General features: G+C 31.4%; 2 protein-coding genes across 9 annotated transcripts in view; one reads left to right on the forward strand and one right to left on the reverse strand.

Annotated features, from left to right (window-relative positions):
• Window positions 1–475: 475 nt before the first annotated feature.
• Window positions 476–10,287, reverse strand: LOC148624801 (integrator complex assembly factor WDR73-like). Of its 3 annotated transcripts, none has more exons than XM_088567710.1 (10): window positions 10,146–10,287; window positions 8,175–8,242; window positions 6,299–6,390; window positions 5,627–5,715; window positions 5,017–5,084; window positions 4,321–4,378; window positions 3,107–3,231; window positions 2,429–2,760; window positions 1,863–1,899; window positions 476–854 (listed from the first exon to the last, which is right to left on the reverse strand). In XM_088567710.1, exons 1-10 carry the CDS (start codon window positions 10,187–10,189, stop codon window positions 619–621), a joined length of 1,149 nt encoding a protein of 382 aa, XP_088423836.1. In that variant the 5' UTR covers window positions 10,190–10,287; the 3' UTR covers window positions 476–618. The 3 variants fall into 3 exon arrangements, with proteins under 3 accessions (XP_088423836.1, XP_088423833.1, XP_088423835.1); XM_088567707.1 differs by having other exon boundaries at window positions 1,824–1,899; XM_088567709.1 differs by lacking the exon at window positions 10,146–10,287 and adding an exon at window positions 9,519–9,581 and having other exon boundaries at window positions 1,824–1,899.
• LOC148624802 (long-chain-fatty-acid--CoA ligase 4-like) overlaps window positions 10,276–26,410 on the forward strand; it is a 36,204-nt gene continuing 20,069 nt past the window's right edge. Inside the window, exon 1 of one of the 6 annotated variants that reach the window (XM_088567702.1) lies at window positions 10,276–10,380. Coding sequence is in view for 1 of the 6 variants with exons in the window: in XM_088567699.1 (XP_088423825.1) it covers window positions 18,818–18,912 (95 nt within the window). In the remaining 5 variants the exon portion in view is untranslated. Of the gene's footprint in view, window positions 10,381–16,977; window positions 17,042–18,805; window positions 18,913–19,479; window positions 19,617–24,848; window positions 24,972–26,410 lie in introns of those variants that run through there. The other 5 variants (XM_088567700.1, XM_088567704.1, XM_088567699.1 and 2 more) reach the window with 5 other exon arrangements.

A 26,410-nucleotide genomic window follows, 5' to 3' on the forward strand; every position in this document is an offset into this window, starting at 1 on the left:
GTCCAAGGGCCATAACTTCCATAAAAATCATCAACCATAACCAAAGTCAAACTTAATCTGTAACTTTTATTAGTAAGACTACATACAAAAGATAAAATCAATTCGTAAAAGCATTACAAAAAAAAGTGCAGAAAACTGTAAATTCACTAAAAATTTACATGTCCAAGGCATAACTTCTGTAAAAATCATTCAATTGTAACCAAAGTCGAACATAATCTGTAACTCTTTAATAAGGCCACATACCAAAAACAAACTCATTTGATAAAAGCATTACAAAAAAAAGTGCGGAAAACATGACGGACGCCTGGCATTTCCATGTCCCCTCGCAACACGTCGCTGGGGACAATACATTTTCCTGTACTGAAAAACAAACAAACAAAAAAAACTTATGTGTAAGAGAGTGAAAATTGTTCAGCCTGCATGAAAATCAAGGACCCCCCCAAAAAAAAAAAAAAAAAAAAAGTTAATAAATCAAGTGGTCTATGCCTTATGGCAAATAACAGCACAGAAGTCAAGGTTGGTATGAAAGCAGGGCAAGGATCTTGTAACATTAGAACATGGAAACTATTATTAAGTAACTTGAATACATGTATATGTATTTCTTAATATTTTATTGAATCATGAATTATGGAGATGATACTCCCATGCATGTAAAGAGCTATCACTGGCAGTTGATATAATCAAGTCAGGATTAGATGAATGCCACATCTGACATAAAGTCTTCACAGTTTCTGAATGGTCATCACAGTTTCTCACATGACCTTCATGAGTAAATATAGGTTCTGTGTAAAAGCTGCCAAGAGTTTCTGTTGGTGTTCTGTGGGTGTCATAGACATAAACATTCCCATCGAAACCTGGAATTACAATAAAGTTAAACTAGATGAACTACTGCCACCTTGACATGGCCTAGACAAACCAGGTTTCCTTGGCACTTTATCTTGTGATCTACAATGACATTAGAAAACATGGGAAAATTTGTGTTCCTAATTTATCACAAACAACCAGATAAATACCAAGCAAACCCAGTTTGTTTAGCAATGTCAAGGTCACAGTAGTATCACTTTTGGTCCAAGCAATTGTAAAAATATGGAGTTAAAAATCCTTGTTTTAGTTTAATTAGAAGTATTTGATGGTGCTATATGTACCTGTGTCTATTTATTAGTCAGCATTTGTTAAGTGATTGCAGAACAGTAAATAGTAATATGTTGAGTTTTTTTTTGAAAAAAAAATGAGCTGAAGCAAGGCAACACTAAATCTGGAATCACCATACTAGTTGGGCTGGAACAAGCCCCTGTGCACCATCTAAAGTTTCTGACTTATGAATTGATGACAAAAGACTTGACAATTATCATTAGACTTGGCCAGAAATTATTTCTGATTTGGTTTATGTAACTAAATAATTCATCTCCAAAACAGACAGCATCTAGAAAAATAGAATTGACTCTAAATTCAGTGGAGGATCCAGAGATTTACTTAAGATGTGCCCAAACCCAGGCACCCATCATTTCTTTGAGAAAAAGTGCAAAAAATGCATCATATTCTAATTGAAATATTATTGCTTTTTGAGTATTTTTCAATGTTTAAACATAAACGTATATAAAATACATGTATAACAAATAAAAAAAAAATAGATTTCAAAAAGGTGGTACCTAGGCCAACCAGGGATCCCTTGTATTTGCCTCTGAAATTTTAATGTTTGTGGTCATATGTATTGCTCAATGGAAGTTAAGGAAATGTCCTGGGCTCATAATCAAATAAGTCAGGGTGCACAATTGATAAAATTAATGCATGAAGTATAACCAATATTGGGAATTTTTTATTACCCTTGTTTTCCTGGTTATTGATCTGTAGATATAGCATACCTGATATGGACACCACATCTTTGTGTTGTGATGAAGCCTATGAAAATAATGACCTCAATATAAATATATAACTTATAGTAAATCATTTTATGTAAGTCATCAAGCCTGCAGTTATATTACATGTAAACTCAGTCACTTAATACTGGACGTTTTGCATTCTTCCAAAACAGTACTTCAGCAGTCCACATTTACTATCAGAAGTGTAAGGTCCTAGACTATTCTAAGACTTCAATCATTGGTCAACTACAGGAAAACCAAAAGTCCCCATCCTCAATGAACTGTCAATGAGTTACGTGTAGATTGAAGGAAACGTCCAAGGTTAGAAATTGAGGGTCCTGATCCTCAGACTACCAATAATTTGATTCCTTGGCAAATAATTTTGCAATACATTGTACATAACACATTTATAACAGGCATGATGAGGTCTACTAAATCGAGTTGAACCTTCAGGTAAATCATATGAAATTATTTCCAGAAACAAGAAATATGAACACAAGATAGTACAATTGATATAAACAATTTTTGATTAATCTTTGAAACAAAAAAAATTCTGTAATTATACAGACCTGAACTTGTATATTACAATGATTGGTTGTACAATGCAGTTGTGTACTAACTTCACTAAGTACACTATCTGTTCCATTCCTGACATCAGAAACAACAATATCTCCAGATGCTGACAGTCGATATACTTTATCACTTGTGACACCAATAGTCCAATAAGAGCATGGTTTTACATCTGTCTTATTCATGCAATTCGTCTTGCTTATAGGATAATCTTTATGATCTTTTTCCCGAAGGTCAACTAAGGAGATATTTCCAAGTTTTTCACAACAGCACAATAAGGTATTTTCATCTAAGAACTCTATTACACTAATCGAAGTATGTTCTGTGGAATCTGAAAGAAGGAAATTTTGATTAAAAAAAGTAAAGTAATAGTGGCTAAAATAAGACTTATCAAGGTATACCTTTTCAAGAGAAAAAGTAGCACATCATTTTTTTTTACAAATAATAAATCATGTGATAACATCAGTCATTAGACTCATTTAAAGGTAAACTTTTGTAGGCAAGAGCAGATTGTTTCCATTTGTGAGTACACAATAAACAAATATTTCAAAAGTTTCAGTTTAAACATTACATGTACATGTATCTATACATTGGAAGGAAACTAATGATCTACAGTCAAAGATATTTTAATTTCTTAAAACCATGTAGAATTTTCTTTACAACAGGCTGTAATATACCTTCCACATTTTTCAAGCCAATAACAGACTTTGCTTCAATATCTGCTAAACATAGGTTTTCCAAACAAGATCCAAACACAAGACATGATGGCTTCTGCTCAAAGACAGCTATTTTGGAAAATTCTCTGCAATAAATGTATTGCAGAAATAAAAAAAAACAAATGACCACAGCACAAAAAATCTATTATGAAAAAATAAGATTATTATTGATGTACTACAAAGTAAAAGGCACAATCTTTTAATCAGCTTGAGGTCTTGAACTGGCATGTCAACAGCTGATATTAGTCCTGTATTTATTATTACATGTGATAGTTGTTGTTATGTTCCTTATTTTCACATTGTATTTTTAATATCCTTTGAACTATTAAAGTTTTATCCTGTAGTTTTTAGCAATTTGTTGTAGGGAGAAAGGTTGGGGTTCTCTAGCTACTGTTAATCTTGTGTTTAATATTTTTAAAGTTCATTGTGATGCACATTTTATTGATCAGGTATTTTTTGTCATATCAACATCCAGTTGAAGACGATGGGTGTGGGAATTTCATTACTGTAGAGAGAATTTATTACATTACACAAGTATTTATACCAGTACTTCATACCATAAAATTTGCCTTTTTAAGATACTGATCGGTCAAATTTAGTTGAAATGCACTTTTTTCTTTAAGCAGTCAAAAATATCTACATTGCAGATGTTTCAGGGTAAATTTAAACAACTTTTCAGTTGTTTCCTAGATGTATTATATTTGAGGCAAAAAAAAAAAAAAAAATGGACACTTATGATATGCCACCCTTTGCCTCATTCTTACACACAATACATGTAGTACTTAAATGACTGAAACTCAAGCCTATCAATAGATTAAAGTAATCTGAATATATTTAGAACAGACTAGCAATGTGAATAAAATCTCCACTTTCATTTTTTTCTGACACAGTTGGTATAACTTCGCTTTTTATCCTTTGACCTTAAGGAAGCTCTTCTATGGAAATGCAAGTCACCTGACTGCAGTTCTTTTTCCTGATTGGCCAAATACTGATAACTTAGTGGCATTCAAAAAATCTGCATTGAAAACTTGGAATTGCGTTTGAAAAAAACTTTATTGAAACCATAAAAATGGGTGCCATGTGTTATTTTCTTGAAAGAAATGTAGAAACTTAGAAGTAAAAAAGAGCAAAATTTTACTGTGTCGGCTATGTTTTGTTTCTATTTACATCCTTACCCTTTCTTTTGTTTTGGTGATTCCTGTGCTTTGAATTCTGCAGTTGGTAAAATTAGATCTGAAAAAAGTAAAGTACACAATTGTTTGGAATTTGTTGTAGTTAAGCATTTAATAAAAACTAAATTAACATCACATTTATGTCACAGATGTGCAAGAATACAAATTTCAATTTAAAAAAAAAATCACCTATAGAGAGGGGCTATAGAAATAATTTATTTTCATATGACATCAGTTATTTCTTTGCGATGCTTACTCGGAAATCATTTGTATACAGACTTTAAAGCATGTCACCATTACCATTAAACATTAAAATTTTAGTAAAAGTGATTAAGTATTGTGTACTGTTTTCAAATTTGAAGTGCTTACTTAGGAAAATGTAATCATACACAAGATAAATACAAAACCAAATTCCGCCAAGAACTGCACATCATAAACTTATTGTAAGATATACAATGTACTACAAAGTGTTTTACAATGTATAGTAAGTCTATGTAAATTATCCATACTTCATTACTATTAATTCTGAAATATTTGTGTGCATTAATTATAGCTATTTTGCCATTCAGTCACTTTACTTTTAATTTTTGCGATTTTCAGAATTCCATACTACAAAGTTTAATTTCTGTCATTTTTAGTCAGTTATGTTTTATGCAAAAATTAAAACCTCACAACCATTCTTGAATTTATAGTACTTACCTGACTCTGAGCTGCCAAGATTCCATACCTGTACACCAGAACTTTCAACTTCACTTGTACAGACCTGTCTTTTTGTTAAGTAGAATTGTACCATAAGGATGCATATAAAATAGATTGATTTAATATCAAATAACAGATATTTCATGCATTTCAGGACAAGAACAACAAAAAATTGAAAAGACACTACTTTGAACTCTGAAAGTTCAGCTGGATTTTTAATGTGCTAAGTCACAAACGAAAAAACCTGCAGGAAGGCTTGCCACCCTACTCAGCCACATTATTTAAACTCTTAGCCAACCAATCTTTTATATGCCACATGCTAAGTGGAGAAGCACTAGTTTTAAAGTATTTGGTATGAATCATTGGGATCAAATTCACAACATTCCACACATGTTACTGTGCTACCCAATGAACTTGAGATACCAAAGATAGTTTGTTATAATTATTACTCCAGATACCGCGATATGAGTTATGCTACATCTGTTTATGGAAAAGCATATTGTTTGTAGCTTCTGTAAGTGGTAAAAGTTCTCATCAAATGCTACTACTTCTCTTTTAAATTAAATGTCACAATGTTCATCTAGATAATTTTCTGCAAAATATAAATCACCTTGACTGTGGAATATGTTTCATACAACAGATGTTATTAGAACTAAACCCTCCATTCTCCTGGTGGAAATCTCTGTCCTTAATAAGTCCCTGAAACAATGATATATAAATTCAAGCTATGCATCCATGTATTTAATGAAAGTATCCTAATCTCAACATGAAAAAAATGTGGATTGTAATTCAAACTGTGAAGGAACAAGCAAAAGCTCATTTAAGGAGGTAGACATAGAGCAAGGGACATTACCCTTGAAATCAGTGATATGTTTGTATCATATTTAATTTCACCAAAGCCTTTCAAGCTTTCCTTTGAAACAGAATGAAATTAATTTAAGTTACTTTGATGCTTACAAGAGATTAATGTAAAATGGTAAATATAAACATTCCAATGATTTGTAAGAGTTGTGTCCCTTACCCTGGTCTACTTCCTTAAAAACCCTTGCAAATCAATTTAGATTTTCTATTTCAAAAACCAAAGTTAAAGCATATTTTTTCTTAAATTAGGAGCCTGCTATTTTGTAAAGGATTGCCAAAACTGAAAGGCTAATAGAAAATGTGTGAATTATATATATTCTTCAAAACACAAAATCTGTTTCCCTCCTTTTCCATAGTACATTGCAGGATGACCAAGCATTCTAAGGATCCCAAATTTTACAAAATGGATGTTCAAACTCACCGTATCTTCTGTATTCCCTACGACTAGTTTGTCAGGAAGAGACAACTCTATAATTTCATTTCTATCCAAGCTGCTTGTTACAACAACTAAACCTGGAAAATACTTGGAAATGTTAGTCTTTTTGAAGAAAACTAGGTAATTATACTATAACTGCAGATACAAAAGCATCCATAGTATTATTACAGCAGTTTTTTAATATCAAATAAAAATAAAATGCTTCACAAGCACAGCTTTATGCAACAGCAACAGTGGTTGAAACCTGAACAAACAATTTAAACTTGATACAGCTTTGAAATTTGATTGCAATAGACATAAGGAATCCAATGACTAAAAAAAATCAAAATTGGACAAAAAAATAAAAACAACATTTTTTTTTAGATGTTACCCCTTTTGCTCCTTGTAAATCAAAACCCATAAGAGATATCTGAAATCTGGTTGAAAAATGCAGGAAGGGGCTAATAAAAAAAAAAATCAAAATCGGAACAAAAATAAAAAAGTCCTTTTTTAGGGTGTGGCCTCACTTTGGTCTCCTATAGACTGAAAATGCTAAATGCTATTTGAAATCTGTCAAATATTCTAAAGAGATTTATTAGAAACAAATAAAAAATGAATGACAAATAAACCAAGAATAAGCCACGTCACAATGATGTATAAGATGTGCACTTATGATTTGGGTTTAGTACACAGTGGCTTGGTTCCTTTACCAAATGTACACAGAAAGAGTAATCAAGGGAACCAAGGTTCTAGTGGTAATCAAAAGAATGTAATCTAGGGACAAAGACCAGACATGGAAAACAGACATACACAACAAAGAACATAAAGTAACTAAAATAATACATACAAAGTAACAAAAGCAAATGAGCAACTCTGACTCAACTAAAAACTGGGAGCATGAACCAGGTGCACTGAGTAGTATACACATACAATGAACTTATGAGGCTGCATATTTGATAGTGTGAGTAAGCTCCTGTTTACTATACTTAAATATAAGTGCCCTCCTTTCCAAGATTTCTAACTGGATCTATGTATTTTAGAAGAAAAAGTGAAACACTGAATACATTAAGGACAAAAATCAAAAATCAAACATTTTGTTGAAACACAATGTCAGTGTGATTTTGATATATGTCTGCAGTTACTGATACAACGTGAATGAAATCTGTCATTGAAACAAAATAAATGGAGACATAATGACTCCATTGTGAACAATTTAAACTCTAATATTTTAATTTGACATTAAAATACAGGGCACGTGCACCATGAAGAGTTTATTTGTCATTGTTAACATGATCAAGATCTAGCCTTCCTATTTTTTATTCAGTCATGAAATTCTGTTGAAGTATACATGCAATTATGGGAAATAATCCCTTTTTATGAATAAAGACTAAATAGTTCAAAACATAAACAGTTCATGAAAAAGAATGCAACCATTACTGAGTCGCAAAATTGTCCCAACGAGAATGTTGTACAAATATAGTCCCATAACTTAAAAAAGAAAAAAGCAGAAATTTATAAAAAAAATATTTTAAAAAAATGGAAAAGAACCTCATATCAATAGAAAGAAACAATTCACCAAAGTTTCAAAAAACTGGTGGCAGCATTTTTGAATTATATGTATTGTGCGAAAGTCTGAACGACAAATAGAAGGACATATATGTAGATAAAAACAGATGGTATACAATTAATACATCCCATCTAGACAGATGGGCGTATAATATGAACGGAGTGTCAGCAACATCCTATATATGTGGAATATGATGAAATTTGTCAACATGGAAGTAGAAGATTGGGAAAGTGCGGAGGTGCTTACTACATTGAGCTCCGTCCATCATAGGCATAGCCTAAAATCATATTAACTCTTGCTAAATTAAAAACATACTTCTCTCATCCACCCAATCCATACATGTAACAGGATGTTGAAGATTATACATGAACAGATTCTTGTAACTGCAAATATAAATAAAAAATGATTTTACAAATCAAATTTAAATACAATACAAACAGTTGCACTGAAGCATATGATACACCACTACCACATTTCTGACATCTAATGTCCCATAACTTTGAAATGAAAAATTGGAAAACAATGAAAATAAAACGCAAGCTAATCCATTCAATTAGAAAAACATTGTACTTAAAGTTATAAATATCCCTAAAAGAAGTTTTGAGTATACCATGATAATACAATGTAGCAAGTACTTGTTAAGTTCAACAGCAATGTGTGTGTACATGAAAGAAAAACACTCTAGAGATTGTCTCCAATGCATGAGTTATAGTTATCAGTCAAACAGGAATGGACAAACAGCCCCATTTTGGGATGAATATGGATGAACAGAATTCCAAGCTCTTTCATTATCAGTTCATTAATTTTGTTATTACCCTTCATTGTAGAAGTAAAGGGAAAGTACTAACCTCAATAGTAATACAACAATAACCATAATATTTATTGTACAGCCATAAAATACAGCAAAATGATGATACTTCATGTAAATGATAACACAATCACATAAATTAATATTACGATAGGTGTATTGAGACGCCATTGAGGAAAATAACATATCTTCATGTTGTTTTTTTCGAACTGAGCTTTTCTTCAACTAAAAGATTAACTACATCACAATGTAAAATTATTTTTGTTCTGATAATTCTCTGAAGTCAAAAGGGTATTGGGAGACAAACTAGGGTCATTTGTACTCCAGCAATGTTAGAGCCTGGCAATTGAGCTATTTTCTGACTTGGTGCCATTGGTATGGAAGAATGGTATGAAGGAACAGAATGTGTTGTAGGAGTAAATGTAGGGTCATTAGGAGCAAAATGACAAATATGAAAATGAAGTTTGACAAAGAACTATCCAAGAAATCTGAAGCATATACAATATATATTTTGTAATTAACTGAAATGTCATATTAACACACACATTCTTGTACTTACAAATAACAATTGCAGTTTGACTTAAAAAAACCTCATAATGAAAAAAGTCATGCGAACATTGAAATAAAACCTTCAGTTTCCAATTCTTCAATATCTTTGCTTCATGTTCATACCATATTTTTCTTTCCACCAAAACAAACAAAAAAGAAGTATAAAATATTGAAAACAAGTTACCTATCCCTGATTCTTTAAGAAAAAGAAAATTATAAAATTTATAATTTTCAATTTACATGTAACCTATTTAACCAACTTTTTTGGTTTCACAAGATAATTAAATAAAATCTACAGTTACCCATTTTTACGTCTTCTGGGCATCTGCTACAATTTATTTCAGATCATTTCTTCAAACGGGAAAAAGAAATTTCATTAATAAGTGGAAAGGTCAGGGAATCTCGTTTTCTCGGCTGCCTGATAATTTATCAATAGAACAGGCTTATTAACAAGTTTCTTACCTCTGTGTATTATATGTCTGTTTAAATCAGGAGCTCATTTTAGACAACCAACATCAGTGGCGTACCCAGAGTTTTAGGTAAGTGGGGGGGGGTACCACCCGTGAGGATCATGAAGTGATCTGAATTTTCTACAGGGGTTTGGGGGCTTACCTCCCTCTCCCCCCTAAAAAAATTGTGGTTTTAAACCTCAAATCCTGCATTCTGATGCCGTGATGGGATCTTGAAAAATTTTTTCAACAATTTTTAAACATGGCAATTTTCTTAGGGGGCACCCCTGGATCCGCCACTGAACATGCTGACCAGTTCTACTTTTTAAAAAAAATCTCTGATAACAATACTGTCAATAGTCTTTTAAAGCCTTATGGCAAGTTATGCTTATCAAATATCCAATGGCATCATTGATCCAGAGACATATAATACACAGAGATAAGAAACTTGTATATTTCTGTCTCTGATTGATCACTTACTTCTTAACGGAGTCGAAAAACCAGTCATCATCTTCAAAATCCATTCTGCCTTCTACATGTTCTACTAGTACATGTTCCCAAAGTTCAGTTTATGTTTAAAGCTTTCCTTAGACACAGATCAAATAGTCTAAGGGATCGGTGTTGCTTTCCCCTGCCGAGAAACCTCTCTGAAGTGATTTGACTCCGGTTTTAATATAGACAGACAGTCAATAAACTTAATCGCAAAAAGTTTCAGGTAAATGCCCACATTAATTTTGAAGCCATTATAAATCGCTTTTATCTTTGCTATATAGTGCTTTGTTTTAAATGCTCTTTGACTATGGATCGCAAGCCTATGTTTAATGACACAGCAATGGGTTTTGAGAATCGCTTAAGGCATTTTTTATGTGATTATCAAGGTGAATTGGCCATCAGACATGTCCAGTAAAGATTGTTAGTCCCGTAGGACTGTATATTTGATAAATACTTCTATGTCATAATTGTTTGATTCTCTTTAATTAGACAAACTAATTAATATTAATATTAACTTAGAAGTCATTTATAGGCTAAAAACCACTAATTCCACTTCCCATAGGCTTCTATGCTAATTTCACAATATTCAATGGCTTCTCTGGACTTTACCTTAACTTTAACCTGCAGATGACTATATATCAGCATGATTCTACATATGTCAGCTCACAATCCTCAGAATGGCATGTGGGGTTAGCAGACTTGCAGTGCAGTACTGGTCACCGGAAGTGAAGGGTCTATAAATAGCATGGGAAATCCAAGTGTTTTCACAAGATAGGGGTATATTTAAAAATCATTATGGAGATTAGGCTTCACATCACAAGAAGCAAAATGCACCTATAAAATGTACAGAAATGTTTTTCCTTTCAGAAACTGTTTCAATTTTTTAAATAAGATGAGAACTTTTTTCACAGCACTATGAGGAACAGGGGTAATTTCTGCGTAGGACTATTTTTGCGTACGTTCCAAATGCTCATTGGTTGAATTGGTGGTCTGTAACCTAAAGAGTCACTTTTTGTCTTAGAAAAAATAAATAACTATACAGGTATCTTCCTACACACATACTGAATGCATTTGCAAAGTTTCAGTGAAATGTGACAAGTACTTTTTTAAATATTTGATTTTTAAATATAGGGTAACCAAGTTGTGCGAGCAAAAAAGTGAAAATATTCTACCATACTGAAATGCATTAAATATTTGCAAAGAACTTTTTCTGACTTTTCAAATAAAAAATATCAATCACAACTTGTTTTTTAACAATATTAATGAAGAAATAGTTTTAAAAGTAATCATTTTCTGAGAAATTGGTCTATTTTTAAAAATTTATTTCTGACATGCCTCCCCCTTTTTCTTGATCACATGTCAAAAATCCTAAATCTTTAAATTTTCACAAAAGGTGATATATTTGGCTTTAAATTTGTAAATACAGTGTTTTCACATTAAAACATGACCAGTAAAGGGCACCTAAAGCAAAAAAAGTGCTCAATAATGGATTTTCCATGTTGCCATAGGGGAATGCTTATATGGCCTTAACCGCAGTAATGAAAGTGAGTTTTTCCTCATTTCTAACCTAATTTTTGCTCAAATCTACACAAAACTTGATTTCAAGTGCTTATTACTACCATATTTAGGTAACTATAGCCCTCAAAGTTTAATATTTGATATTTTTACTAAATTTTCTACACTTTTTACAAGATAGGACATAAAAATCAGCCAAAAAGACCAATTTTCCATAATTTGGACCTATAACTTAAAAAAATGCATATTTTGAAGGATTTTTGTAGTGTATTCCTCTCATGGCAAAGTTAACAAGATCTTCAAGTAGTTTAAAGCTATTTCAAGAAACTTTTCATTTTGTCATGGCTTCAACTTAAGGCTAAAAACCACTAATTCCACTTCCCATAGGCTTCTATGCTAATTTCACAATATTCAATGGCTTCTCTGGACTTTACCTTAACTTTAACCTGCAGATGACTATATATCAGCATGATTCTACATATGTCAGCTCACAATCCTCAGAATGGCATGTGGGGTTAGCAGACTTGCAGTGCAGTACTGGTCACCGGAAGTGAAGGGTCTATAAATAGCATGGGAAATCCAAGTGTTTTCACAAGATAGGGGTATATTTAAAAATCATTATGGAGATTAGGCTTCACATCACAAGAAGCAAAATGCACCTATAAAATGTACAGAAATGTTTTTCCTTTCAGAAACTGTTTCAATTTTTTAAATAAGATGAGAACTTTTTTCACAGCACTATGAGGAACAGGGGTAATTTCTGCGTAGGACTATTTTTGCGTACGTTCCAAATGCTCATTGGTTGAATTGGTGGTCTGTAACCTAAATAGTCCGAACAATAGTCTGACCCTAAAAACCTCCTCTTTTTTATTTGGATATTGATATATCAGGTTGGGGTCAGAATGATGTGCCATACAAAAAGTTGGAGATTCAGTAGATCCACTGAGTACCACCCTTCAACTGCTTCTAAAGACTTTCAAGTAGAAATTATGCATGTCACACCTACATGTAACTAGTTATTTTCCTTTATGCTTATTATACCATATTTGCTACAAAAATCACATTTTTTATTGAAATTTTGATCATTTTCCATGAGAGACCCTGCTTAGTGGACATTTTGAATTGTAATACATGTGAAGCATCGAGAGATGAGTGTAGGTGGAGCTTGTTACTATTGGAACGGAATGGTAGCAGACATGTAATTTTTCACTGGAATTATGAAATATTCTCTAAGATTCCGGTTTTCAAAATTGCGTCTGCTCCATCCGAACCAAGAGAGGAAATTTGGACTAAAAGCACTAAAATGATTAAAATAGAGGTGACAAGCTGAAAATTTCAGGCACATTATTTTCAATTCTCATCCATTCTGTGACTGAGACTCACACATTTTTATGCTGATTTGGTAGCACTTTTCTTTGATCTATTGTGTTTTCCTTTTAATCTTTCTAACTTTTGCCAAATTTTAGCTGATAACCACTTACATTGCTGGTGGAAAGATGCTAAAAATCCTATGACGGTGATAGTCGCTATTGAAGACCATTACGGTCTACAAGTACATTGTATTCATGGTTAATAGTGACATTTCAAAACTCAGGTTGCAAAAATTTTTGTGTAGGGCTATTAAACAATTGATTTTCAGTTGAAATAAATAACTGTGATAGGATGGCAACTGCTTGAAAAGGCTTCTGCCACTTTGACTATTGGTCTGAATCTTTATTTGTCGGTCCCACACTACCTACCAAAATTGATATCCCATAAAAAACAATAATACCATGCAATCTAATTAAAATTAATCAATTGTTCTATCAGTCACTACATGTAGGATCTAATAACCCTAGTTCATGTACTCCACTCTACTATCTGATGACCATTCTGACTAGCCAATCTGATTTCACCTTTCATGATTTTGAAAGCAAAAACCCTAGGATTCTGAAAAGGTCATCAGGATAGAAATTGGAATTGAGTGTTGTTATATCCTACATGCAGCGACTGAATGGAGCAATTGATATGTCTAATTTTAATTTAATTTGAAACCACAGTTCTTGTACATTTAATGTTATTTTGGTGATCACATGATACTTCTGCTGCATGGAATTTCTAAATTTAGGATTAAACAGTTATAGCATTGATGGAGAAATACATGTAACAGATTCACAGTAGCAAACTATTTTTCTCCAACTTGAAAAATATAGATTATGAAATCTTTGTTTACAGATCTAGTGAACATGCTTACTTTGTTTTTTTTTCTTTTTTTTCTATATTTTATAATTTGTTGGAATTTTTTTAAGTAAAAACATTTAAATGCTCCCAAAAAGAAACATAAGTGAATACCCTCTATTGGTCTTATAGTTCTTGAGCAGGCACAAATCTACTTCAACTGATTTTACTTCCGGTTCATTTGGTATGTCATCTGAGATGAAACCTCTGGGTATGAACCAATAATAGTTCACAAATCTTTGATAATTCAAACTTTCCCTATGAAAAGGTATCCATTAGCTGATGGTATAAATGCTTTAAAAAGTAGGGGTCACCGATCAAATTAGAAAGTTAATCACATTTATATACCATTTTCTTCAGAATTTTGTTTGGTAATTGGACGTTTCCTTTTCCAAATGTTATGTTAAAACAGATGACGTTACATCATCATATCCTCCATACAGTCAATGACGGGACGTCTTTATGAGCTCCAAGAAATAGAATATTTTAAAAATGGCAATACAAAAACTTGGTTGGATGTGGGTATATATTGTAAAAAACAAAGAAAAAGGAACTATGACTGGATTGGAATGGGAATGGGAATGTGGACAAATCTTATATAGAAAGGTGTTAATTATATACATAAAACTCTTCTGGTTGCATGATTGCGTCTCTCGGCATGAACATGTTATAATTCTTAATCATTTAAGTTTAGGCAATGCTATATTAATACTTCAATAACAAAAAAATTATCTGGATTTTTACGTGGCGATCACTGAATAGTAAAATAAAATCAACGTGGAGCATTTCAACAGTTAGAAGTAGTATTTTTACTGATCAAAAGAAAGAGAATATTGTGTAACAGCTGGTGAAGTATGAAATTTTACATGTAAGAGAGTACCTATACTTGTGGGTCTCAATATTAGTAAGTTGGTAGTTTATGTATTTTTGTAACTATGTACTGTAAATATATTCTTTTAATTACCTATTGCTGCTTTAGAGTTGATATCAAATATAGGTCTGGTTTTTAACGACTTTGAAGCATCATAGTGAATCTTTCCTGAATAATTCTTGTTCGTTCAAACATCCACAATTGCACATTATGTACATGAGGGAACCAAGTCCGCTTTGAGTTTCTGATACAACATAAGTAAACAGTAGTTTATCACCGCAATCTTTACAACCACGTTTCAATTGCCCAGAAAGTTCCAGCGGTTTAATTAATTTATTCTCCTTTCACCTCTTGACCATGGTTCTATTTATTCAGCATCTTTCCCTGAATTAAGACATAAACAAATTTGTCATTGTTCTATCCTTGTAGTATCTTGGAACATTTTAGTTTCTTTTCTTTTACCGAAGATTTTTTAAAGCAGCCCTTGAACCTCGCCATCATATTGCTTCTATGGTCAAAGGGAGATAAATTGTTAACTTTATGCAAAAAGCAACGTCACAAATCAACTACGATACAATAGTTTGCGCATATAATGCGCATAAACAATAGTGTGATTTGTCTTTAAGTCTGACATTTCACATGTTCTGTTAATGTGACATCATGATCAATATATTGAGAAAATTGGAAAAAATTAATGTACCAGAAACCCTTTTTCTGTCCTCTTAAAAATTAGTTTGGGGCCAATTGGTTTGCTTTGTAATTTATTTTGTAGTGTAATATTTTTTTCAACAAATGGAATTAGAGGGTGGCATGTGCCATTTATCACATTCCAGATGATAATGTCCCTTTGAAATTCTGAAGACCACTTAAAATGGCTCATACTATTCACATTCAATGTGGGAAACAGTTGTTTCAGCATTCTTTGAATTTCTAAAATATCAACTTTGTTTTTATACATGTAGTTGCCTTTACATGGTATGTATTCATATGTTAAATAAATATTTGCAGCATAAACTGTACACGCTGTATTTCTTGTTGTTGCTTTGGCAATATTTCTAGGATTATTTACTGAGTTATTTCCCTTGTTTAATACAATCCTTTGTTTATAAATTATCTGCTTGGCATCGACTACATGGTAACTTTTTCTTGCAACTTGTTTTTTTTTCATTACTTGAGATTAGCAAACACATAGTTTTTCTATATCAATTACTTTGAGGTAAGTACATTAATTTTAAGATTGACTATCAAATTACATGCAAATACTACACTTCATAGTCAACAACACCTTGAAAAAACCTCCAAGGTATTTTCATACAACCACTAATTTTGTTTTGGTGGTATAATGGTATCACCCAGTTGTCATCAGTATTTATAATAACAAGAGTAAAATTAATCCGATCTATAACTTTTTGAAATGTTAACACATTGTTCTGAGAGAGATGGTGGAGGGCTCTATAGTTTTTAGAGGTTTAAAAATTCAACTTTTTTAGTTTTGGTATAAATTTGAAAGAAAAAACTCTTTGGGCAATGTTTGAAAATCCCTTCCTGTGGTTTTCTTTCAGGTTTCCATCTCTAATGCTTTTTGGGTTTTTGATCACTGGTCTGTCACAGGAGATCCCAGTCTTGTGTTCTTTGCCCCATAGGCTTCTACAGTATACCTTAAATTTTCATGATTTAAAAAAAAAAATTGACAGGGAGTTTCAATCTAACTTGTGACCATGTTTTTTCATTAAGGAAATGTCAAAAATAATTTTTAGGTCCATTTTAGAAAAAAAACCTTGGTATACCAGGACAGGTCGAACTAAAAATAGACTTTTTCTACTTTAACTTTTATTTAGAGTTCATAAAATAGACCCCTTTTCTGAAGCATTATTTTTCATGAAAATACTGTTTTTCCTCAAAAACTGTTTTTTGTGTCATAGCTTGATATTTACCCTGTACTTTTGATGAAAAATGATAATCATTTGCAAAGAAACAAAAACAGGAAAAGGCAAAAAGAAAGTGCACTATATTTTTAGCCTCCATGTTTTGATGTACACCCGCTCAGGAATATGTAGTACAAGACTGATACCAGGAACTTCCCTACTATTTCTGAACACTGCACAAAAATATAGTCCAAAGGTAATTTCTTTTATATATCATTCAGTGCCTATGTTATAATCAGAAAATATGTTTCTTGCAATTATTGAGCTCAATAATATTCTAATATTTTTGCAGGTAAAGTAAATATCTAGTTTTCAAATCAACTGATGATTTGAGGGACTCCTTTTAGACTTGAAAGGTATGTAGTAATACATTTGCATTTAGGGAATTTAGTTCTTGCAGTAATGTGTCAAGAAGCATTTAATATGTTCCATTTAACATACTCATCAGTCAAATTCTCCATCCTGTCATTAATATTTTACCATTGATAAAACAGAAAGTTAACAGTGATTTGACCAAGTAAATTTGGCGGGAAAATTCAAATTGACAAAAGTGTTTAGTTTTTGAAAATCTTATGTTCATCAAGGAAATTATTTTCTTATGCTGAAATTGGTTTTACATGTATTTAAGTATAATTACAGCGTAGGATAAATATTCTGTTAATATAGTTTTTGGATGTAAATGAAAGTTAATTTTTGGATAGGATTAAAAATTTGGGAAAAAGGTGAAATAGAACAAAATTTGTAAATGTGTGTGAAGTTGGATCAGTAATATAGATTGACATTCAGTTTATACATATTAGAAAAAAAAAAAAAAAACAGTTCTAAATAATATGAAACATGCAAATGTATGATCACAGTTTTATTTTACATCATGTTTTCTTTGAAATTTTGTTCATGCTACTCTTTTAACAAGAATCAAAAACTGCCAGTGCTAACCTCACTTTGATTTAGTTAATGGAATCATAGGCAAAGGTCTTTAATAAGCACCTGAATAGCAGTGTCGAAAGGGGACACTGTATTGCATTAGCAATACTGTCAGAATGCTTGTTTTATATACATGTATAAGAACGGGACTTTTTGCAGTTCTACAGCTTGAAACCTACATGTGTACAGATTTCCTTGTAACTTACACTTTTTTATCTCTAAACATTATTATATCAATCCTTTTAACATACTCTGTTGGGATTTAATATAATTACCAGTATAAACAGGGCATGTAACTCTCTGTAAAAGCTCATACATGTACATGTTAAATATATTCATATTGATTTGTTTAGACAAGTATGCATTTAAATAAAGATCTGGAGCATTCATAAACTTAATCCCTTTAGGGACTCGGTGCTGGAGATATTTTTTTTGGTTTGACCACCACCTTTTGTTGCTTTTTATTGGATTTGAAAATTTGATGTGAAGCTTGTATTGTGTTGGAGACTTTCAGCTTGTGCAGCATACAGTTGTTGGTGGATTTATTTCTTCTAGTTTTATATAAATTTTGGATAATCAGTTGTTGAATGATTTTTTTAATGTAAACATTTTCTAATTGGATGCAAAAATACTGTATTAGGAATGCATGTGCTTGAGGTACTGTACATGTATTACAGGACTACTGATAGTCACATTTCTTTATCATATTATTGTCAATAAGTAATACATAAAGTATGGGATCAAATTTCAATTATTCTACAAAAATAAAAAAAATAAATTCTGGTTTTTACTTTTAAAGAGAAATTGTCTATTATTTGACCCTTCAAAATGTTAACTTGTTAATTCTTGGTCTTCAGGTCTCTAAATTTGTACCTGTCGACTCATTTTAAACATATATGTTGAAAGAACATACTACAAAAGAACAAGCTCCTAATCTTATTCGCTACTTGTACATGTATCTAAGAAAATTAAGTTCTATTTTTGTAAACTGTGAATGGAACCTAAAGCTAAAGTACACACATATGTTGATTTGGAATGGAAAAACTAAATAGTTTGTTCCAGGACTTAGCTAAGTACAATGTACATTTACATACAAGTGGATATTTGATTAAAAGAAAATGCTCTTTGAAATCTGACACCACATGAGGAGAAGGCACATATCATCATTCAATGACTCTTGTACTTTGGAAACCCTTTTGAGAAATGTCATGCAAAAATTACTAGTTTCATATTTTTTTTTAAATAAAACAATAACATCAGCTGATATTATCAAAATGTCTGATACACAGCATTGTATACAAAGGTAGGTGGACTTGCTTCTCTAAAAATGTAATAGTTATCATTATTTGTAATGTACTAGTACAGAAAAATTAAATAAACGAGAGTTTTTTCTTATTTTAAAAGAATTTTATGTTCTACCGAGCTACTGGGTCTATATGTGTTTGGCTAGAAAGAAAAGATGGCATATGGCTTAGGTAAGGAGAAGGCTCGTTTTTTTCATTGCCCAAAATAAGAAAGGTTTTACAGTACATTTAAGATATCAAATTAATATGCCTTTTATATTTAGTATCCACTCACCTACTGTGGAGACATTTAAAAAACATGGCAAAGTGTAAAATATTGATTGAACTCATGGATTGGGCTTGAGTAGTAAACAATTGAGACAAGGACTAGATTTCACTTTTATTGGCAACATCAAGCTTCGCATTTTTGTATCAAGAATATCAAGCAATAAATGAATGAATATACAATGTACCATATCAAATCCATCTCAGTCCAAAGGAATACACCAATCTTTTTTATCCAGTCCAACTTAACCAAGTATATATACATATGTACACTACAGCCTTGAAATATCTTATAACATCAATATGTCATGTTTTTCACTGTAAACTTGAGAGATAAAGTTTATTTGCTCCTTCATATCACTGATCCTGTGTCTTTAAATGATATTATTTGAGAAAAGAACATATTCTAAAGTGTGTATTGATTTTTTTTATCTGAAAGGTATGTTGTTTTGTCAATTTATTTCTTTATATAACATTTTCAACATCTAATTAAAAATATATAGCTATCTGTAACGTTTGTTTATTTGGTTTCTCTAAGATGACACTCATTTTACTATAAAATAAACCATACACATATTTCTGTTTCTGGTCCAAGGTTGCTTGCTGAGAATTTATCTTTATGATTAATTTTTGTACATTGATACTAATAGGAAAAATAGATATATACTGGTATATATATTTCTTCCATTTTCAGCTGGTGATTAAGTTTGCATGTTTTTTTTTCACCACTAGCCTTTGAACTTTTTGCTGTCATTTCATATTTTACAGGTTTTCTGCAAATTTCATGATTCAGGTGTAAAAAGAGATCAAATGTTGTTTTTTTTGTGTGTGTAGAGGGATGGGCTTTTATAATGCAGTCAGACTTGGATTCATAGAAATTAAAGGGAGCATACTCAATGAAATTTGATTATGATTGAATTATTGATCCTCTAGTCTAGGATCAAATTACCGTACGTCACTGATTTCTGGAACTTCCCTTCTGTTTCTGAACACAACACAAAAATATAGTCCAAAAGTAATTCCTTTTATATCATTCAATACATCTTTTATAAACTATAAGTAAGTTCCTGGCAATTATTTAGCTCAATAATATTCTATTATTTCTGCGAAAATAACTGAAGATTTGAGGGACTCCATTTTAGACTTGGAAGATATTTAGTAATAAATCTGCATTTAGGTAATTAAGTTCTTGCAGTAATGTGTTAAGAAGCATTTAGTGTGCTGAGCATGTTCCATTTAACTTACTTATCAGTCAAATTCTCCACCCTATCATCAATATTTTATGATTAATAAACAGGAAGTGAAGAACAGTGATTTTAACCAAAATTGACAATAAAATTCAAATTCATAAAACATGTTTAGTTTTGAAAATCTTATAGTTTTAGTTTACAACAATTTTATTTGTTAACTTTACAAAAAAGATAAGACACAAGTTTTACCAACTTATGAAGTCTTCTCCCAACAATAATATACCATAATAAATTAGAATGTTGAGAGCATGCAATAAATGATTATGAATATTAAAAAAGATAATTTTGAATTATATTTAACAGGACAATGAGAAGAAAAAAAGAAAAGGAAAATTATTTTCTTAAGTTGAAATTGGTTCCATTTGAGTAAATATAATAGTGTAATACACTGTGGAAATACTTTTGAATGTGATTGCAAAATAACTTTTGGACAGGTTTTAAAAAATGGGGAAAAGGTGAAACAGGACAAAATTTGTGTGAAGTTGGATACTGTTTAAGGATTGATTACAGTTTGTACTTCAAAAGTCAATATTATTTATTGGCAACCAGTTTATACATAGTAAGAAGAACAGTTATAAATAATTTTGGAAATGCAAATGTATGATTATAGTTTTTTTTTGTACATCATGTGTAATCTTTTAAATTTTTTTATGCTACAATTTTCACAAGAAGCAAACAACCCCAGTGCTAACAGCACTTTGATTATACATCATACTTCTTCATTTGTCTTATAGTCTTTTTTAACCTGACTCTACTGCTAATGACTGATATTGAAACTACATTGTATATTCTAAAGTACTAAATTTATTGTTAGTAAAAGTAAATTTTAAAGTGCTTATGCCCTGAAAAAAAAGGAGGCATAACAAACTAATAAGAATTATTGCTTCTTTGTGAATGTTATGATGTGTGCCAACTGCATTTTTTATAATGTATGAAATGTGACTTATATAAGATATTCAGCAAATCAACCTAGATACCCAACCATGCATTCATTAGGCTGTCTAATTGAAAAAAAAAACATCAAACAAAAATATGACTATGGTAATGCACCAATGAATTTGTTGTTTGTATGATTCATTAATTTCATTCAACCGTGAATTTTTTTTTTGGCAATATATTTGTGTAAATGTGTGGGGACTAGTGTATATCATCGAGAATGCACCTTAACAGTGAGTTAACACTATGAATTCAACTTCTGTTATTGTAGTACACATTCCAATGCATCCATTTTTACAGCACACTATCCAAAACTCTAAGGAGGTTGCAGTGATTTGTGTAGGATTATCTTCAGCAATTGCTTTCACTAAAGGTTGTGAATAGAAAATTGTCTGAAAAAATGAGGTCACAATGTTATTTCTGATATGATGTCATAACATACAACTAATTTTACACAAACAACTTTTTATACGCTGCATCACCAAAGTGCAAGGTATTATGAGTTTCCCTCAGAAAAGTTGTATGTCCATCTGTCTATTGTCATGACTCGGCATGTGTCATCATCGTCATTGTCATTGTTGTCTTTGAAGTTTTTCACTTATATCTCCAAAACCATAAAGTTTAGCCAAATTGGGACATGAGATTAAAGTGTTCAGATGATGAGATCTATCTCTGGTCAAATTTTCATTTTAATCTGTGAAGCCATGTTTGAGTTATTGCCCTTTTTCAACATTTTATCCCTATTTTTAATGTTATTTTTTAAAAAATCAACTCGTCCGAAACTACCAGACTAATTGGAGCCAAACTTAGTAGGAGTATTCCTTAGGGTATTCTGCATAAATCTGATATGGGGACTTTTGATTTGTAGATCAACATGGCCGCTATTACTTAAAATAGAGCAAAGGGGTCAAACTTTCAATTGCTGAAATGATCCTTATGATAAGGCCTACAAACGTCTGCATGGGATCATAGTTGTCAGATGACTCCTTGTTTAGAGTTATTGCCCTTGAAGGGCCAAAAATGATGTTTTCGCATTTTTCAGCCAATAACTTGATAACTATAGTAGATAGTAAGAGACTTTCAACTGATGAAATGATCCTTATGATAAGTCCTACCAAAGTCTTCTTGACTCAAAATTGTCTGACAACTCCTTGTTAAATTTATTGCCCTTGAAAGGTGAAAATTTAACCATGTGTGTGATTAAGACTCCTGTGAATCTCTTGTTTCACCATTAAATGGCAGGCTATCATTTAATGTTCAGAATTTTTTGTGGTCTTAATTTTTTATCTTATAAAAATGGTTTTCTAAAACTATGGTAATAATTAGTAGATGTCTTCATTATAAATAGAACATGATAGTGTTTAACAACTTCTTTGTTGGAACCAACTGATCATGAACAATACCAAATGCTTTATACTATTGCTTTATTTATCCAGACAGTAAATGTATATAAAATTTAGTGATTCTCATGTCAGTCCATTTGTATGCCTGTTTGTCCATTCATATGTTACTTTTTTGGTTCCAGGAAATTTTCAAATATTACCACTACTTGTACACATGCAGCCAAAAGTAATCCACATGTGAATCATATGATAAAAGTGCAGCATATGATTATCATATGATTATTACATGATAAGTATATATGAGTATCATAAGTTTATTATCATGTTATTGTTTGAATTGAGCAACATATGATTGTCATATATGGCTGTGTACATTATGGACCATTTAAGGAGGTAGACCTAGGGCAAGGGACACACCTCTTAAAAATCATTGGAACGTATGTATGCAGCATTTTTCATCAATCTCATGTAAGCATCAAAGTAACTTGGATTGATTTCATTCTGTTTCAAATGAAAGCTTGATAGTCATTGGTGAAACTGAATATGATACAAACATATCACTGATTTCAAGAGTTTTTTCCCTTACCCTAGGTCTACCTCCTTAATACAGTTCAAGTTTGATTGCTATATTTTCTTATTTATAGTTTAGGAGTTACACATTGCATGCCTCTTTTTTTACTTTGAAAAGAGTTAGATCTGCTAAGATAAGTTTTAGGTCTACTTTTTATGAAAATTTCATTTTTTTTTCTTTCTGAAAGACAGTGTTCTTGAAGGTTTTATGTCTAAATGTGCCCAGGGCGCCCTCAACAAAATTCCATTGGGCCATGTCATATGAATAGGCCATTCTGAAAAATGAATAGTTTCAATGCACATTTTTAAGGCATTTTCGATACTTCAAAGGTACAATTTTAATATTTTAAAGTAAGAAACAAAAACTGAATCCTTGAGTATATAATTAACAATCTGTAGCATCATAAAAATGTCAGAATAACGTCAAATTGTATTGCTTCTATACAGTTTTCAGAGTGAGGGTTTTATTGGTAGTTTTTTAGCACAATGTCCACATTCTTTGAATAACTAACTTTTTTGGCAGGATAATGTGAAAGACTTCAGTTGTCATGACATATAAGAGTTTTAAACATGCACTTTGTATTGTATATTTTCTACACAGAAATGTCTTATGACATGAATCCTTTTTGACTAACTGCTAATTTCCAAACTTTCATCTTAGATATTTTGTGCACCACATGCATGACCTTAACATTGAAACTTGATTTTTTTTGTAAAGAAAAACAATTTACTAGGGTAAAATATGCCAAAATTAGCACTCTGGGAAAGTTTCCCGCTATATGGTACTTTACAGTAATTTTAATGATTTTGATCATTATTGAACTAACTAAGCCCTTTGCATTTGCAAGTTTATTTGTCATCACAAAATCACTTTTCTCTAGTGGTATTATGCATATTTATGGGCTAGTTATGGGTAACATGTTGAGTTAAAAGTTAAAGTATGTGTATACAAAGTCAAAGTTCATGCACCAAATGATAAATTCTGTAAAGTTATAATACATTTACATAAATACAAGTTCATTATCCTACGGGAATGATGGCCATAATCGTACTAAATAATCCTTGAATGCATCATATATTTGCCACAACCACATCCTCCTCATACTGGTGATCAACTTGTGATATAAGTTCATAATGATGTTCTAACCTGAAAAAATTACTTGATTCATTCTTGAATAACTGTATGTGGTGAAACCTGTGTCATCCAAACCCCTTTAAAGCTGGAGACAAAGTGGGACACAGAATATATCTTTATTTAATAGACAAACATCTAATTCAGGTTTAACTTGTTCTGTTCAATTATAATTTTGTAGTCCATATTCTCACTGTAAAATAACCAGATTTTCAATGTTGGATTTCCCATATATGGATGTAACTCCCCAAATTTAGTGGATGGAGTAAGCTTTGTTGCTCATTTTCAAACATTTATAAGAATAATGAATAATGTTGTATATTGTGATCAACTGAGGTAGTCAATAACACTTGTTTTATTACATAAGATCCATTGTATGTCAATGACGAAAACAATTACTGCCTTGAAACCAATCATTTTCTCTCTTCTACTGTTAGATTGTTTTTAAAAAAGTGACATAGTAAGCCCCCTTAGGAGCCTCACCAAAATCCTGTTTTGTCCTTCAATGTAGATTACGTTCAGGATATCACACTGCAACACTAGCATGTATAAGAAGGATGATGGTAAGCCCTTAAGATTCTTGTCAAAGTTTGAAGATTACTATTTTGAAAAATTTGTGTATAAGGAAGAAAATGTTTGTGAAGGATTAAAAATAAAACCCAATTTTCTTCATCCATCATTTTTGTCAGAAAAGTTGTGGTGAATTATATCCATTACATGTATATACTTTCTTTAATGGTACTGTTTGTTATTTTTATTTCTTGTGTTTAATTTTCTTCTGTTTTCCAACTCCTTGTATTGCTTACAAGTCTTGTCAAAATGTTGTTTTTTAATACTTTTACCTTAGTTATAAATTCTGTATTTACTTGACTATAATTTAATGGGTAATTTACTGATTGATTAAATTTCTGCAGTAAAAGCAAACTTTTGATAAAATATTTACTTGGCTCTCTTACATTGCTATTTTAATAATGATTTTTTTTCTTTAACACTATCTTAAGACATGGTCAAATTTTGACAAGCTAGCATGCTGAGTGTGTGGATTTTCTAGTTTACTAGCTGAGGCTTTCTTAGTGTACCTGCCTCCCAATGATGAAGCATACACACACAAACACACACACATGCACTATTATTAACCTATAGAATATTGGGCATAAAACAATTTTTTTTCTACTCAATCCTTTGAATGTCTCTGTTTGATTCTGTCATTTATAAATATGCTGTAGCAGATGATTGTATATAAGGGGGAAATGTGTTCAAGTTTCTAATTCCTTAATGCATACAAATACTTGTATCAGTGACTTTGATGTTTCCCCTACACAGTAAGCTTTTAAGTTAGGTGTAACAACTTAACATAAATAGACTTTCAAGAGTCTCATTTACCGGTACACGTACCAGTCATTATGTTAACAATTTTTATATATACATGTTTAGGGTTGTGAAAAGTTTATTTTTAGCAATCATAGGTCTGACCCTTTTGCATTGACCACACAGGAAATTAAACAAAAATGGAAATTAATATTTTGTGAATAAAAATAATTTGTAGATATACATGTACATGTACAATGTAGGTCACTTGATAATATAGAAGGAAATGTCATTTGTTTAGCTAATGTAAACTAGTTGAAGAAACCATACCTCAACGTTACAAAATATTCCTTTACTATGATTATGATATATGTAGAATGACGATTACTTTTTGATAGGGAATATTTTTTGTTATTGTCAGATATAAATATATCTGTCTTCAACTACTTGGTATGTTAAAAATTAACCAATCTATTTGTAACTAATGAATATTACAGAACATTCAATGGTGATATTCAGAATGAATGGGCATTAACTGATAAACTGGCTGTAAAGAGTAATCAAGGGAACATGTAACTGGACAAAGAACTAGGATATTTAAACTTTCTATCATTCTGTAGGTTCTGATAGAAAGTTTAAACCTCTGTCTTAAGGAGAAAACCAATTCCTATCATCCATGAAGATCATCATTGTA

This window comes from Perna viridis, chromosome 2 (genome assembly GCF_037379345.1).
Source record: "Perna viridis isolate PV_CMFRI_1.1 ecotype Kerala chromosome 2, ASM3737934v1, whole genome shotgun sequence".
Classification (NCBI taxonomy): Eukaryota; Metazoa; Mollusca; class Bivalvia; order Mytilida; family Mytilidae; genus Perna; species Perna viridis.